This window comes from Oreochromis aureus, linkage group 23 (assembly GCF_013358895.1).
Source record: "Oreochromis aureus strain Israel breed Guangdong linkage group 23, ZZ_aureus, whole genome shotgun sequence".
In the NCBI taxonomy this organism is placed as follows: Eukaryota; Metazoa; Chordata; class Actinopteri; order Cichliformes; family Cichlidae; genus Oreochromis; species Oreochromis aureus.
Genome location: NC_052963.1, coordinates 12,331,531 through 12,343,998, shown reverse-complemented (window position 1 = coordinate 12,343,998; position 12,468 = coordinate 12,331,531). Strand labels below are relative to the sequence as shown.

The following is a 12,468-nucleotide window of genomic DNA, read 5'->3' as shown; positions in this document are numbered from 1 at the left end:
TTACAGTAACATATACTGTTATCTATCACCTACAAAAAAATGTCCTCAAAGTTAAACTTCGCCAATATCTGTTTTATCCAATAAGAACGTTATCTCACTTCACTTATCTTTTTGCTGAAAAATGAAATTGTTAGTAAAACCTGCCGTAAATGTTGCCATAACACAGTAAGTCTGTGATCGAGTGTGTCAAGTTGGCAATCTGTTTCTGATAATTCAGCAATTAACTCAAAACTCACATATCTGTTGCTGTCTCCACACACAGAAATTCACATTTAACTGTTACATTTGCACTCAGGAACCTTCCCATTTCACATAACCAGAATACAAACAGTTGAGTCGAGTTTGATGGTTTCGGTTATCTGAGGATGGTGGGAGCCCTCTTGTTTGTAGTATTTTAATTTATTAAATAAAAATACAGATAATTGGCATCCCCCGTATTCATACAATATTGCCATTCTAAAAAATATCGCAGTGGTGGTGTATCGATCCCTCCCCACTATTAAGGGGCTTTTATAATTTCAAATGGCACAGATTGAAAAAATCAAATTACTCTAGATTCACTGACACACGGGGGGTAGTACTCCAGCAGTCTGTTTGGTATTTGAAGACAAACGAATGCAAACACAGTGGACTGAAATGTGAGAAATCAATCAAAGCATTTAAAATCAATCAATGAATCAGCCCAGTCACACTTCCTTTCTATAAATCCTTTATTCAATATCTTTGTTTTCATTGTGTATACAATGGATTGGACACAAACTGTACAGTGCAGACAAACTCTGTTTGCATAAGATATATTTATATATATATATATATATATTTATATATGTAAAGGTAACTGTACATTTACTGACAGACAGAGGAATCTCCTTTAAAGTTAGCATGAGCTACACTTTGCTTTTGGCTCATAGCCTGCATGGCTTGCACTGGGGAGATACAACCGGCTGTGGTTTTGTTATTCTTCGTCTTAACTTTGCTTTTATGTGAGTTACATCTGTTCAACTTAGTAAAAATCTCCTTTTGAAAGCAAACATAAATGTATATACACGCTCTTGCTGTTTCAAGGCTATCAGTGGGAAAAGCCTGGGTAGTTTAGTCACTAATCGGCTCATAAAATATGTTTTATTTGATTAAAAAAAAAGAAAAGTAAAAAGAAAAGAACTAACTGCACGAAAAGAATGTAACTGCATGAAAAGCTGTTGTCTTTGTGACTTAAGAAAAAGCAGCACCAGCTGGGTGCCAGGTAACATAAAGATGATATATTCTGACTAAGAAAAGTGTTTTTTAGAGCCTGGCTTCTGAGTGTACTCACACACCACAATCCAGACACTGAGTGAGGAAGAAAATCTGAGTCAATTCTGGCTTTGCTATTTTCGAGTCACAGAAGATTACTGTGTTTTAGGAATAGGGGGAACAGTTTAACTAAAACAACTTCCTAATCTCTAATCTGCCATCGCTATTAAAAGCAAAGGCTCTCATTCAACAATCTTATTTTCATGTCACAACTGTAACGTTTCTTACTCTCAGGCAACAGAATTAAATATTGATGGCCTGCTTAAAGTATTAAGACTAAGACTTGCATTAGCGTAACAATATTAGCGAAATTGCAATGATGGATAGTGTTTAAAAAAAACAATATTTCTTTGTGAGTCGTCTCTGATGCCCCTGGAAACTGATCCCATAATACTTAAATTAATAAATGACCAGTGCGAACCAACAGCAGAGATGAGCCAGAGGCAATGCTTCACCGGTGCTACGCTGTAAATGTTTGTTTTGTTTTGAGAGCACATTTCCTACATAACCACATGCATTAGCCCCCATCGTCTTTCCTCTTTTGAAAACCATGCAACAGGTGGGGAAACTGTCCAAACAGAGAGAGCGAGAAAGACTGGGGAGGGTTGAGAAGGACCAGGAATTGGGGGGGTTGTTGTGGAAGGATAAGTTCTCTGGCTGCATGATTACACGACGAGCAGAGAGCGAAAGCTAGCATAGTTACAGTGAACAGAAGATTGGGGATCAAAGGATAATTGAAAAGTAAAATAGGATGAGGAGTGACTATCTGCTGCGTGTGTGGGATGAGAGTGTTCAGAGAAAGAAACAGCTGGGAGGAGAGCGCGTTTACTGTCTCGTTGCAGATTCAGATGTAATAAGGCAGTCTTTTGTAAGAGGAATAAAGTAGAACAGAAAAAAAAAGAAACCTGAGGGAGACAGGCTACATCAGGAGTACAGTGCTAGCCATTACATGTTCCTGTGTCTCTAAAGTGCACCTGCACCGCAGTGGTCGAGTCACAAAAGCTTTTTTTCTTTTTTGCCCTGCTATGTCTCGTCTTGTTTTGTTTTTTCCAGAAGCTACAGTTCACAGAGGACAAAGTAAGATGGCTACATGTGTACCTGCCACAAGAACACGAGCGGTACTGGTATGTGGAAATTAAAAATGACCCGGGCTGCCGCGATTGCTCGCTTCTAATTAAATCAGATACTCTCTTCCTGTGCCGAGACGCCTGCTAGACGTTTCGTGACTGTAGCCTTGCTACCCGGCTACCCACCCGGTGGAGAAGAATCTCTCACAGGAGAAGCTGACAGTAATTGTGCCTTCGTTGTTTGAACCAGGAGCTGTGATTACCAGCCTGGAAACACTATTGAAGCTCTATATTTGGTCAGTAGCCAGGAAACCGGGCCATTTTTCGGTGGCCTCAGCCATCATTAATTCTTGAGTATGTCCCATAGATCTTTAATAGCTGCTTTCACAGGATGGGACCCCTGCTGGTAACCTAACAAGCTCTCTGAATAGAGGAAGGTTCGGTTCCCTCTCTAAGTCGATCTTTTTCCCCTCTGCCAGCAGCGAAGCGCAAATTAGTCGCTTGACAATAATTCAATGAAAAGCAGCTGCTGTCCTGGAGCCTTGTTACCAGTTGTATCTCCTAATGGTTGTTAAGTACAAAAACATCGTCCTCTATAGCGCCATTAAAAAGGTTCTGCTTTGACACAGGCAACACCGGACACATTAAGAAATTAAAAAAAAGGGAGTTCACAGACCTGATTGTCAGGGTTTATTTTTATTTTTATTCTTTTTTTAACCTTTTTTTTATTACTAACCCCTAGTGCGACACGACGAGTAGTCAACAAACGATACATCCACGTTTCTTCGATGTAAGACGAGCACAACACCAGTCAAAGACGTCTTCCTTATCAACAAGATCCAAAGTAATGTCAGGCAGAGCAGAGCTGGAGTCAAACCACTCTGAGAATTTGGGGAAATCTTCAGTAAACCTTGGCGAATTCCAGGAAGGCTGAGGGTTTAACACAAATCTACAGCCGCCCTGCAAGCTCACAGCTCTCTTAGCTGGAGATGAATGAGAGGCACTCATTTAGCTAGCAATATATATATATTTTTTTTTTTTACCTCATAACCTGCACATGTACTTGCAGATTTTCAGTATCAAGATTACAGTTTGAAACACGACATGACAAAGAAACATCTCTCTCTTTTTTCATTTGGCTCAATAAGACTAACTAATGTTTTTCTTTCAAAACAGCATTTAAGGGCTGAGAAATTACACCTGCATCACCACATAGACTGGATAAGTTTATGTAACGCTGGTCAGCCACACATACTGGAACATGAAGGCAACAGCTAATGAGATCAGGGAAGGAGAGAAAAAACGTGGCGTATGTGAGGAAAAAAAAAATCTGAAAATTAGAAACACTGTGAGCTGTCTAGTGTTTTTCACAGTCTCTTCAGTCACAGAGGGGATCTTCTGCACAACGCAGCGAGACGACTTTTACACCAGCTCTGCGTTTCGCCCGCTACGGCGACACGTACCTGTTGCTGAGGTCCGCAGATTCGGGGCCAGCGCTCGTTTGATGTAGGTGTTGGGCTTGGTTTGTGTCGGCAGGCTGCTGAACAATGGTTCAGTCGTGTGATTAACGTGCAGAGCGCTTGTTCCCCCCCAAAAACTGGGACTCGACGCAACAGGGAGAGGGAGAGAGATGCACAGTGTCTGTTTTCATCGATTAAAAGCAGACGCACTGCAATCCTGAGCCTCGCAGAAGATATTCATTTGCATGCCTCATTGTCACTGAACGCTAATTTGAAGTGTTGGATCTCAGCAATGTGACCAACTACTTAGTGTAACTTCTCGAGGAGTTAATTGGCATGTAGTGTTGCCGTCACAAGAAAGACGAGTAAACAGAAAGGCTGGCAGCCTGAACAGGATTCAGGCCCAGAACAGACTGGCGCCATGTTGACAGTCACAGTGAGAGGGCGAAGCGGGGGGAATCTATTTGGTTTGATCTCTTTGATTTTCTACCTTGTACTGTTGTTCTCGAGTGTTTCGATTTTTACAACCGCTTTATTCAACGCCGGGATCGATGCGTGCTGTTTGTTGGGTTTTTTTTATTGTGTTCTAAAGAAACTACCTTTTTTTTCACACTTTAAGTAAACTACACAGATTTTTGAAGGCCATTGCGCAGGCTGATTTAAAGCCACTGTGTGTAAATGTAACAGCAAACAAACATTTCTCCTGCCTGATTATGCAGCGCTGATAGGCAGTTTGCTCGGATCTTCACACATCCAGCGTTGACACACAGATCTGCAACCAGAGGTGGAAGGTAAACACATGCTGCATATTTTAATGGACTTAAAGGGAAGCGATCATGCTTTTCCTTATAATCTGTTATATACATATGCTGTTACAGTGGAGTGTGTTCACATCGAACATGGTCAGAGCTTCAAATAAAGAAGTTAGTGTACGCAGGAGTCAAAAGCTCAGGCGCTCGGCTCTGGAACCAGTAAACGAGGGGCAGCCAATCAGAAGAAAGTTGGCTTAAAGGAGGAGCTAAAACAACTGCCTTCAGACACTGGATTAACGAAAGGGCAGCAAATAAGCATTATTTTGAACAGTATTTCATGCAAAGCTAAAAAAAATAAAGCTGGAAATAACCTTAACACGCCCACTTTAAACATTTCAGAGAAACATCTTCTTCTCCTTATTCCACCACATTTATTTGGAATCTGTTAGCTCTCGGATAACGAGTTTACATTACAAAGATTACACTATAAGCCTTATAAAACATATCGTAGGCTAAATTACTTGAGAGGTTTTTTCTTACTTTTAATTATAAGTGCCTCATTTTAGCTTCGTTCGTGTAATTACTGTCGGCCCGACTACATCAAATAACCCGACATTTCACAAACATCATCTTCCTTCCCAGCCCATTCATCACACAGCACAGAGTTATTTTGTGGCTCTTGATGTTTAAAAACCACTAAACTTCTAGACTCAGCTACAATGGCACTTGAACATTGAGGCAGAGGTAACTAGTGACTAATATGAATTTCAGGGCCATTTTTTTTTTGATAACAAGAATTTTTATTTTATGATGACTGAACCTTTTGCAACCCTGAAGTCCTTGTACTTGGACCAGACAGAATCTGTTATGAAACTAAAGCTGACACACTGAAGAGGACCCGCTAATGCTATTATGACTAAAACTGAAGTGGCTGATTTGTTGCGCCTAATTTCTGTTTGTGTGAGTTGAGAGGTTTTAAAATGTGTTTAATGACTCTAAATTACTGTTTACCGACTCACTGTTATAATCCTACAGTTTACAGTTCAGATTATTTTTTTAAACTCACAATGAAAACTGATAATAAAGACACAAAGACCTGTGAAAACCATGGATGAGTTAATTATAACACAGAGCCTCATATTCGCCCTTTGATGGCAGAAGTCTGTCACTTGGACTTGCAGTATACTTAGCTGATAGCACACTTGTATCATTGTTTATAATTTGAGTTTAGCAATTTTTTTCATTGAACCAACTTCACGGTGCGTTTTTGTTAAATTCTCTGAGGAATCTAAATGTTTGACTAATGCAAAAGACCCTTGGCAATACCAAAGCCAGTATAAAAGTCGGACTTAGCCACTGTTACGTCCCCCAGTTCTCAGTAAAGTCTTGCTTTAAAGCCTCGAGCTGAACGTTTTTACCGTCACTGTGTCTTGGCTGTTGTTTACTGGCTCATTTGCTCACTGGCTAGTGACTTGGCAATCACCAGCTGTTAGCCAATGAGCACCATAATTGACAAAATGGACTCGATGTTTTATACAGCGTGACTTGAAAGCACATAAAGCCATCAGGAAAGTGTTTACAGGTGTCACAGACCAAGAAAGCCAAGGCCTGTTTTCCCATAGATTTCTATACAGCCAGAAGTCTTTTTGCAACCAGACGAGTCGCCCCCTGCTGGCCATTAAAAAGAGTACAGGTTTCTAAGGCACTTCTGCGTTTGCTTCGTTTTTCAGACCCAGAAGCTACATCCATATTTTTTACTGGCTTTTGGCAACACTTCACGATCTAGACCTGGTTTTCGTTTCGACACACTGGGGTAGTCAAGCGAGAGATGTTCAAGTTCTACACACAGTGGCTTTAACATCAGTTACCCTGTTCAGTATTACCCTAATTCCTGCTTTTGTTTTCAAGTACATGGGAAGGCAATTGAAAAATAAAATAAAAATAAAAGTTCTACCAGGCTTATAGCGCCATCTGACCAGTCTAGAATATCTGCTACTCTATGTAAACACTGACTGCTACCATGCTGCTTAGACACCAGCATGCCTCCAATACTCTCTGTGCTGCTACAAACAAGGAATTTGTGTAAATCGTTCTGCTTTCAATACTCAGCTACACGCTGATTTGAGCAACTCGATGCCTAAACTCTTCATTTATCAGCCGACCTCCTCCTCTCCTGAGCTGCACTTATGTCAGCGATGTGGAAATCATAGCATTTGTAAAGGAACCAAAACAAAAGAAAGGGGTGGGGAGTGTAAGACACAGAGGTAGAAACTCAAATTTGATTTACGTCTGTACAACAGTGTAGCTCAAAAATCACTAGTGCTTTGTGTGTTTAGAATAATAACTGACAAACAGATAGTAAAGGAATACTGAGAAGTCAAACATGCTTTAAGCTATGTGGTCATAAATGACAAGTCTCTCTTTATTATGTGATCAAAAGTAGGGGCAGGTGAACCGGTGCGTTTACCTTGTATTTAGTGCATTCGGCAATTTCCAAGCACATGTCCCCGTGTGCTTAGTACAGAATGTCCTGTGCCAAATCTTAATTGATCGATGACTAAGCGTCCTCTGAATCATCAGTGTTTGGTTTAAGGTGTTCTCTTCGCCCAGTGTTTGCTGATGCTTTTAATCTGTTCCTTATTTACTCAAAGATCGAACCCGAACGCGCGGTCGATTTCTGTGGGGAGGCTGCGCTGCGTGCATGTGTGTCTGTGGCCACCAGCAAGTGAGCGAACCTGGCAAAGGAAAAAACAGAAAAGGAAAAAGAGGGCGCGGGGGGACGAAAGCCTCATTCTTACAGATTGTCACAGAAAAATACCGGTGAGAACGACATTTTTTTTCAGATTTCTGTTTGTTTTGTTTAGATTTTAAGTCCTGCTTTCTGCCATATGATGAGGACATGCTACTGTCCCAGTTCAGAAATATGAGTCAGACATCAGCCTGACTTTACTCTCTTCCTTCTCCCCTTTTCCCCCCGCCGTCAACTGCAGCGTGGTCTCTACGGGCCCCCCTGGTGAGGCTGGACGTGTGGTCCCACTGTTGTTTGTTTTGTTACCTTTTTTGTTGCAGTTTTTGTTTTTTTGGAGAGCGCAGCAGTGGGGGTGGGGGCGAGTTTGTGGCTTCTCCTGGCCTCCCGTCAGCCAGGCGAGGTGAAAACAAGGAGCGGGGTTATGTCTCCTCCTTGTCGGGTTTGTTGACTGGTTTACCGGTTCAGTGGTTGTGCTTTTGGATGGCGGGCCCCCGACCAGTTTAGGAACTGCCTCTCCTACATCGTGTAACGAAGGCTCTCGGTACATCGCAACTGCAGGGGCGGAGGAAAGGAAAAGCAGAAGGACAGCGTGAAGAGAGACAGAGGATATATGTCTATGTATACATATATAAAGTGAAAATAAAAAGCCCAGTTTGTTACCTTCTATGGGTTTAGGCAGGAAATGTGCTGCTGGTTTGGTCTTTTTGACCCTGTTGCCCTTCATGACCTGTCCCTCTTTATTGAGGCCAAGAAACCAGGCCCGACCCGACTCTTTCTGCCTGTAGAGCATCGAGCTGTAGATCACATAGTAGTTCTCGAACACCGACTCCTTAAACTTGCACTCCGCCGTGAACAGTTCCTGAGGGAGACAGAGACATAAGAAAATATCGATCACATTACTTTACCACAGTTTGCGAGCCACGTTTTCTTTCGCAGTGCTGAACTCATGAAATATTTATGTTTTCTACACTATTAAACCAAATTCTGAACTGAAATGGTATCAGAATAAAATAAATGAACTGATGAAATAGCTGCACACATAGTGTATGTATGCATCACTGTTACAGAAAACTTAATTTACAGTGGTGTTATATTTGCTTTCAGTTTAAAAGGGAAAAAGAAAAAGTTTTTAATGAGAGTCTACCAAGACGTCTCTGTGTATATTATTCTGAATGTGGGCAAATGTGAAAACTTTAGAGCCGTAAATTCCAATAAAATTGCAATAAATGTTATACTGCCTGCATTTCTATGGTTTAACTGTCTTGTTCTCTCATTTCAAGCTTAATACGGTTTTCTATTATGTGTGCTTTATGTATAGATACTACTTTGCACTGTATATTTGCTGCTATTGTCTGCGTGAGACTTTAATAAAGTTTATTATCTGTAAAGTCTCGCTTCCTCACAAATTGTCCCTTTTCGACTCAGTGCTTATGCTTGATCTAGTATTATTTTCTTGCAACAGTTCTGTAGAAAAAAAAGGAACAACCAAAGAAAAAAACCCGATATTGACCAGCCGCAGACAGAGAGTAGAAGCACAGCACCGCCTGAATGATGTACTGCTCTAACCCGTGTCATTCTCGTTCTCCCCTGACGCTCTGGCTATGTGCACCGACAGCAAACTAAACAGATAAAAAGAAAAAGCAGATAGATTCCGGTGACACAAAGCCCCAAAGATCTCACCTCCCCACCTACATCAGCTCTGCTGTTATGTGTCAAAACTCTTTTCCATGGATGCGGGCGCCTCCAGCGGAGCATATTTCAGTCTAGAGACAAGGTGTTATTCTTACGGGGAGAAAAATCGTCTCTCCCCAGTGTCCGCTTGCACTGCCGAGTACGAATAAAAGGCAGGCTGGGATAAAACGTTACTCTTTTCTGGGGGTTTTCAGACTCGGATTTGATTCAGTTTTATTTTTATAGCACCAAATCACAACAACAATCGCCTCAAGACGCTTTATATTGCAAGGTACAATAATACAGAGAAAAACCCCAACAATCAGATGACCCTTATGAGCAAACACTTGGCAACAGTGGGAAGGACAAACTCCCTTTTTCACAGCTACAAACCTCCGGCAGAACCAGGCTCAGGGAGGGCAGGCCATCTGCTGCGACCTATTGGGGGTGAATGGAGGGAGGCATGACAAAAACACTAAAAAAACTCATAGAATAATTTCAGATGACACATCAGGAGGCTCTGCTTTTCGAACCAAAGTGCTTTATACATATTTGTTATCAACTCTGAGCTTACATCAGTCGTTCAAATAACAGTTTGGCTTACTTGGTTTATTTTCTTTTACTTTTATTTAAAACAGGCAGGAAAAAAGCCACACATAAAAGATATGCCTTTTTAAAGTCTTCATCCCACTGTATTTGAACATTTAGCCATGAAAAAATTAATGCACCACAACAAATAAGCACTGGTAACAATGCCTTCATATACAACTTCAGATACAACAATTCCAGTGATGTATAATGTCTACTTGGATCTTTTACTTGATATTCTAACATGTTTATCACAATAAAATAACTTTTATGGCCCTCACATTTTTATGAACCTCATTAATTAAAACTCATACATGCAAATTAATATGTATTTATTTATCTTTTTTAATTTGTCAGAAGGTTCAATAAACACTCCATTTTCAGAAAATATGCATTTTCAAATTATCTCTTGGCTCAGGCTTTAAAGGGATCATATATCCTGTGAAATGCATATTCCTGACATTTCTTTTTTCTTTACCCATAATCTCATAATCTCATAGCTCTCTGTTTTAACCTGGACTTTATTTATTATATTTATTTATTTTAGTTGTACACCATGGGTCAGGGAGAAACCACATTTTGATGCTGTGTATGTGCTGTACATACTACAGAACTGATTTTGATATCATAGCTGATATAAACACAATATGTTTCTTGCATTTATTTCTTCATTCCCTTATTTTTGCTTTTTTAGAGGATTAGCAACACAAGTACTTTTCTTCTTTGTTGTATTATGTAGTTTGTTAGTTTGTAAAATATGTATATGACGGTGGAACGACTCGCCTTTGGCGAATCAAATCTATGTTTGGGGTAGAAATAAAAGTAATATCAAACCAAACCAGCATGAAATCATTTATGGAGAGCGCGCTTTCCCCTTAGGGCTGCACTTAATGATTAATCTCATTATCAGTCCATTTTTGATTAAAACTGTAGGGTTAACAGGAATGGGAGAACATTTTGCATTTTCTCGTGATAAATTATTAGAATAATACAATGGCTGTTCTTTAATCTGCTGTTTTTTTAAAGCCGATCAGTTAATTGAATAATGGTTGGGAGTTTCTATAGTTCTGAGGTTCAAATGCTTTCATTAATGCGGAAGAAGCAAAGAAGAAGCTCCCAAAACGGTATTCACTTTATCTGTTATGTCCTTTTACTCTGTGAATAAGATTAAACTTCAATAGGCCTTGTGGGGAAATTAGAGTGATTTTCAGTCATTATATCAAAGCGTGAGAGATGATTAGAAAACCAAGATTGCATATTAATATACATACCGAGACAGGGAGATGACTTGTGTCTGTGTGGCTGGAAATGGAGTGACTGAGGGTCTAAAAACCAAAACAGTGAGCTAAAGGAGGCTGAAAAGCTTTGGTGAAATTCTTCTGATTATGTGAGGAGCTTTCTTCATGGTCAGTAGCCCACTGTCATAGAATATATATTGATATATATTGACTATGATAGCTCTAACTACCTCTGTTTTACTGTAAAATTTTAATCCAAGCATTCATTTTGATTCCTCCTCGTGCAACAAGAGCACTCTTGTCTTAATCAAGCACAGATATCAATCACGCAATAATTTACAAAACGCTGCTGGAGTAATAATTTAATAAAAATAATACTAAAGCGTTAATAAACTGCACCTCGTTTGGCTGCAAAGGCTCCTGCAAACCCAAACAATCACCCCAGAGGTCCCCAGACCCCAGATTAGGAAGTGTTTGTCTAGACTGTCTCTTATTGGTTGTTGTGGGCCTCTTGCCAGAGCCACAGACACATTGTCATTCAGCTCAGGTCTGTCGGTCCGAGTCTCATAGCAACATGAGGAAGAGTGGCGACACGGTAGCCGTGGCAACCAACCAGCGCTGAGAGGGAGGGGTCAGCGGGTGGGTGGGTGTATGTCTGTGTGTGTCTGAGGGGAGGGCTGCACTAGCGAGAGAGAAACACTTGCATTGGTAATTTAACACAGTAACAATATGATGCATTCGGTGCTCTGCAACATCCACTCACGCTAACATAGGAAGACATTTAAAGTGATACGGTTTTAAAGGTACGGCCGGGAGACGCCGCCAATGCAAAACACACACTTGTGGCTCTAGGGGATGAATGGAGGGAGGTGCAGGAGGGCTTGCTGGGATATGAAATGTGACTACATGATTGGCTGGTGACGAAACAAGGCAGATTATAATGAATGAATGCTCTATTTATTGGCAATGTCAGTGACACCCCTTCCGCACACAAACACAGCGCAGCAAATCAGATGGCTTCCTTTTAAATAAAGAGCATCTCCGCAGAGCTGAGTATTTGTGATTCTTGCAAAACACCAGCTTAATAATATATATATGTAGTCTTGACCTGCACCCTGTATTCATTATTCATTTGTTAAGTAGGGTGATCTTTGCCGGGGCGCGCAAGGAGCGGTGCCAGACACTTATTAATGTCGGTCAGTAAGGTCATACATCATTTAATACTGCTTTTAAAATAAAAGATCTTTGATGTCTGATGGTCTGCAGCAGCAACATATAGTCCAGTATGATTTCAGAAGAAAAAAAAAGAAAAGAAGAAGTGAAGTAGAAGAAAGACTTCATATGAAAATCTCACAGCCTTACAGGTGAGTCATTTTAACAGCGTGGCCCGCCTCGAATGTGCTTCTGTCGTCATTTCTAAATAGCTATGTTCACGGGCTGCCCGCAGAAAGAAAGACAGGGAGAAAGAATGAATGGAAGGGTGGGGTGGGGTGGAGGGGAGGGGAGGGGAGGGGAGGTTGGAAATTGGGACATGAAGAAGAGGGGAGAGAGAATAAATCACCAAGTGAGGAGGACGACGCCTCCTGATTGGAAAAACAGCAGGGGATTCTCTCTCTTTTACTCTCGCTCCCTTTTCTTATCTTTGTATTT

General features: G+C 40.8%; 1 protein-coding gene across 4 annotated transcripts in view; it reads right to left on the bottom strand.

The window, feature by feature from the left end:
- Window positions 1-692: 692 nt before the first annotated feature.
- The window catches only part of LOC116319214 (fibroblast growth factor 14-like), a 72,727-nt gene continuing 60,951 nt past the window's right edge, over window positions 693-12,468 (bottom strand). For all 4 annotated transcript variants that reach the window (XM_039606221.1, XM_039606223.1, XM_031738480.2 and 1 more), the window contains exons 4-5: window positions 7,982-8,180; window positions 693-7,873 (exon numbers count right to left, since the gene is read on the bottom strand). In XM_039606221.1, coding sequence (XP_039462155.1) covers window positions 7,488-7,873; window positions 7,982-8,180 — 585 coding nt within the window. In that variant the 3' untranslated portion in view covers window positions 693-7,487. The remainder of the gene's footprint in view (window positions 7,874-7,981; window positions 8,181-12,468) is intronic.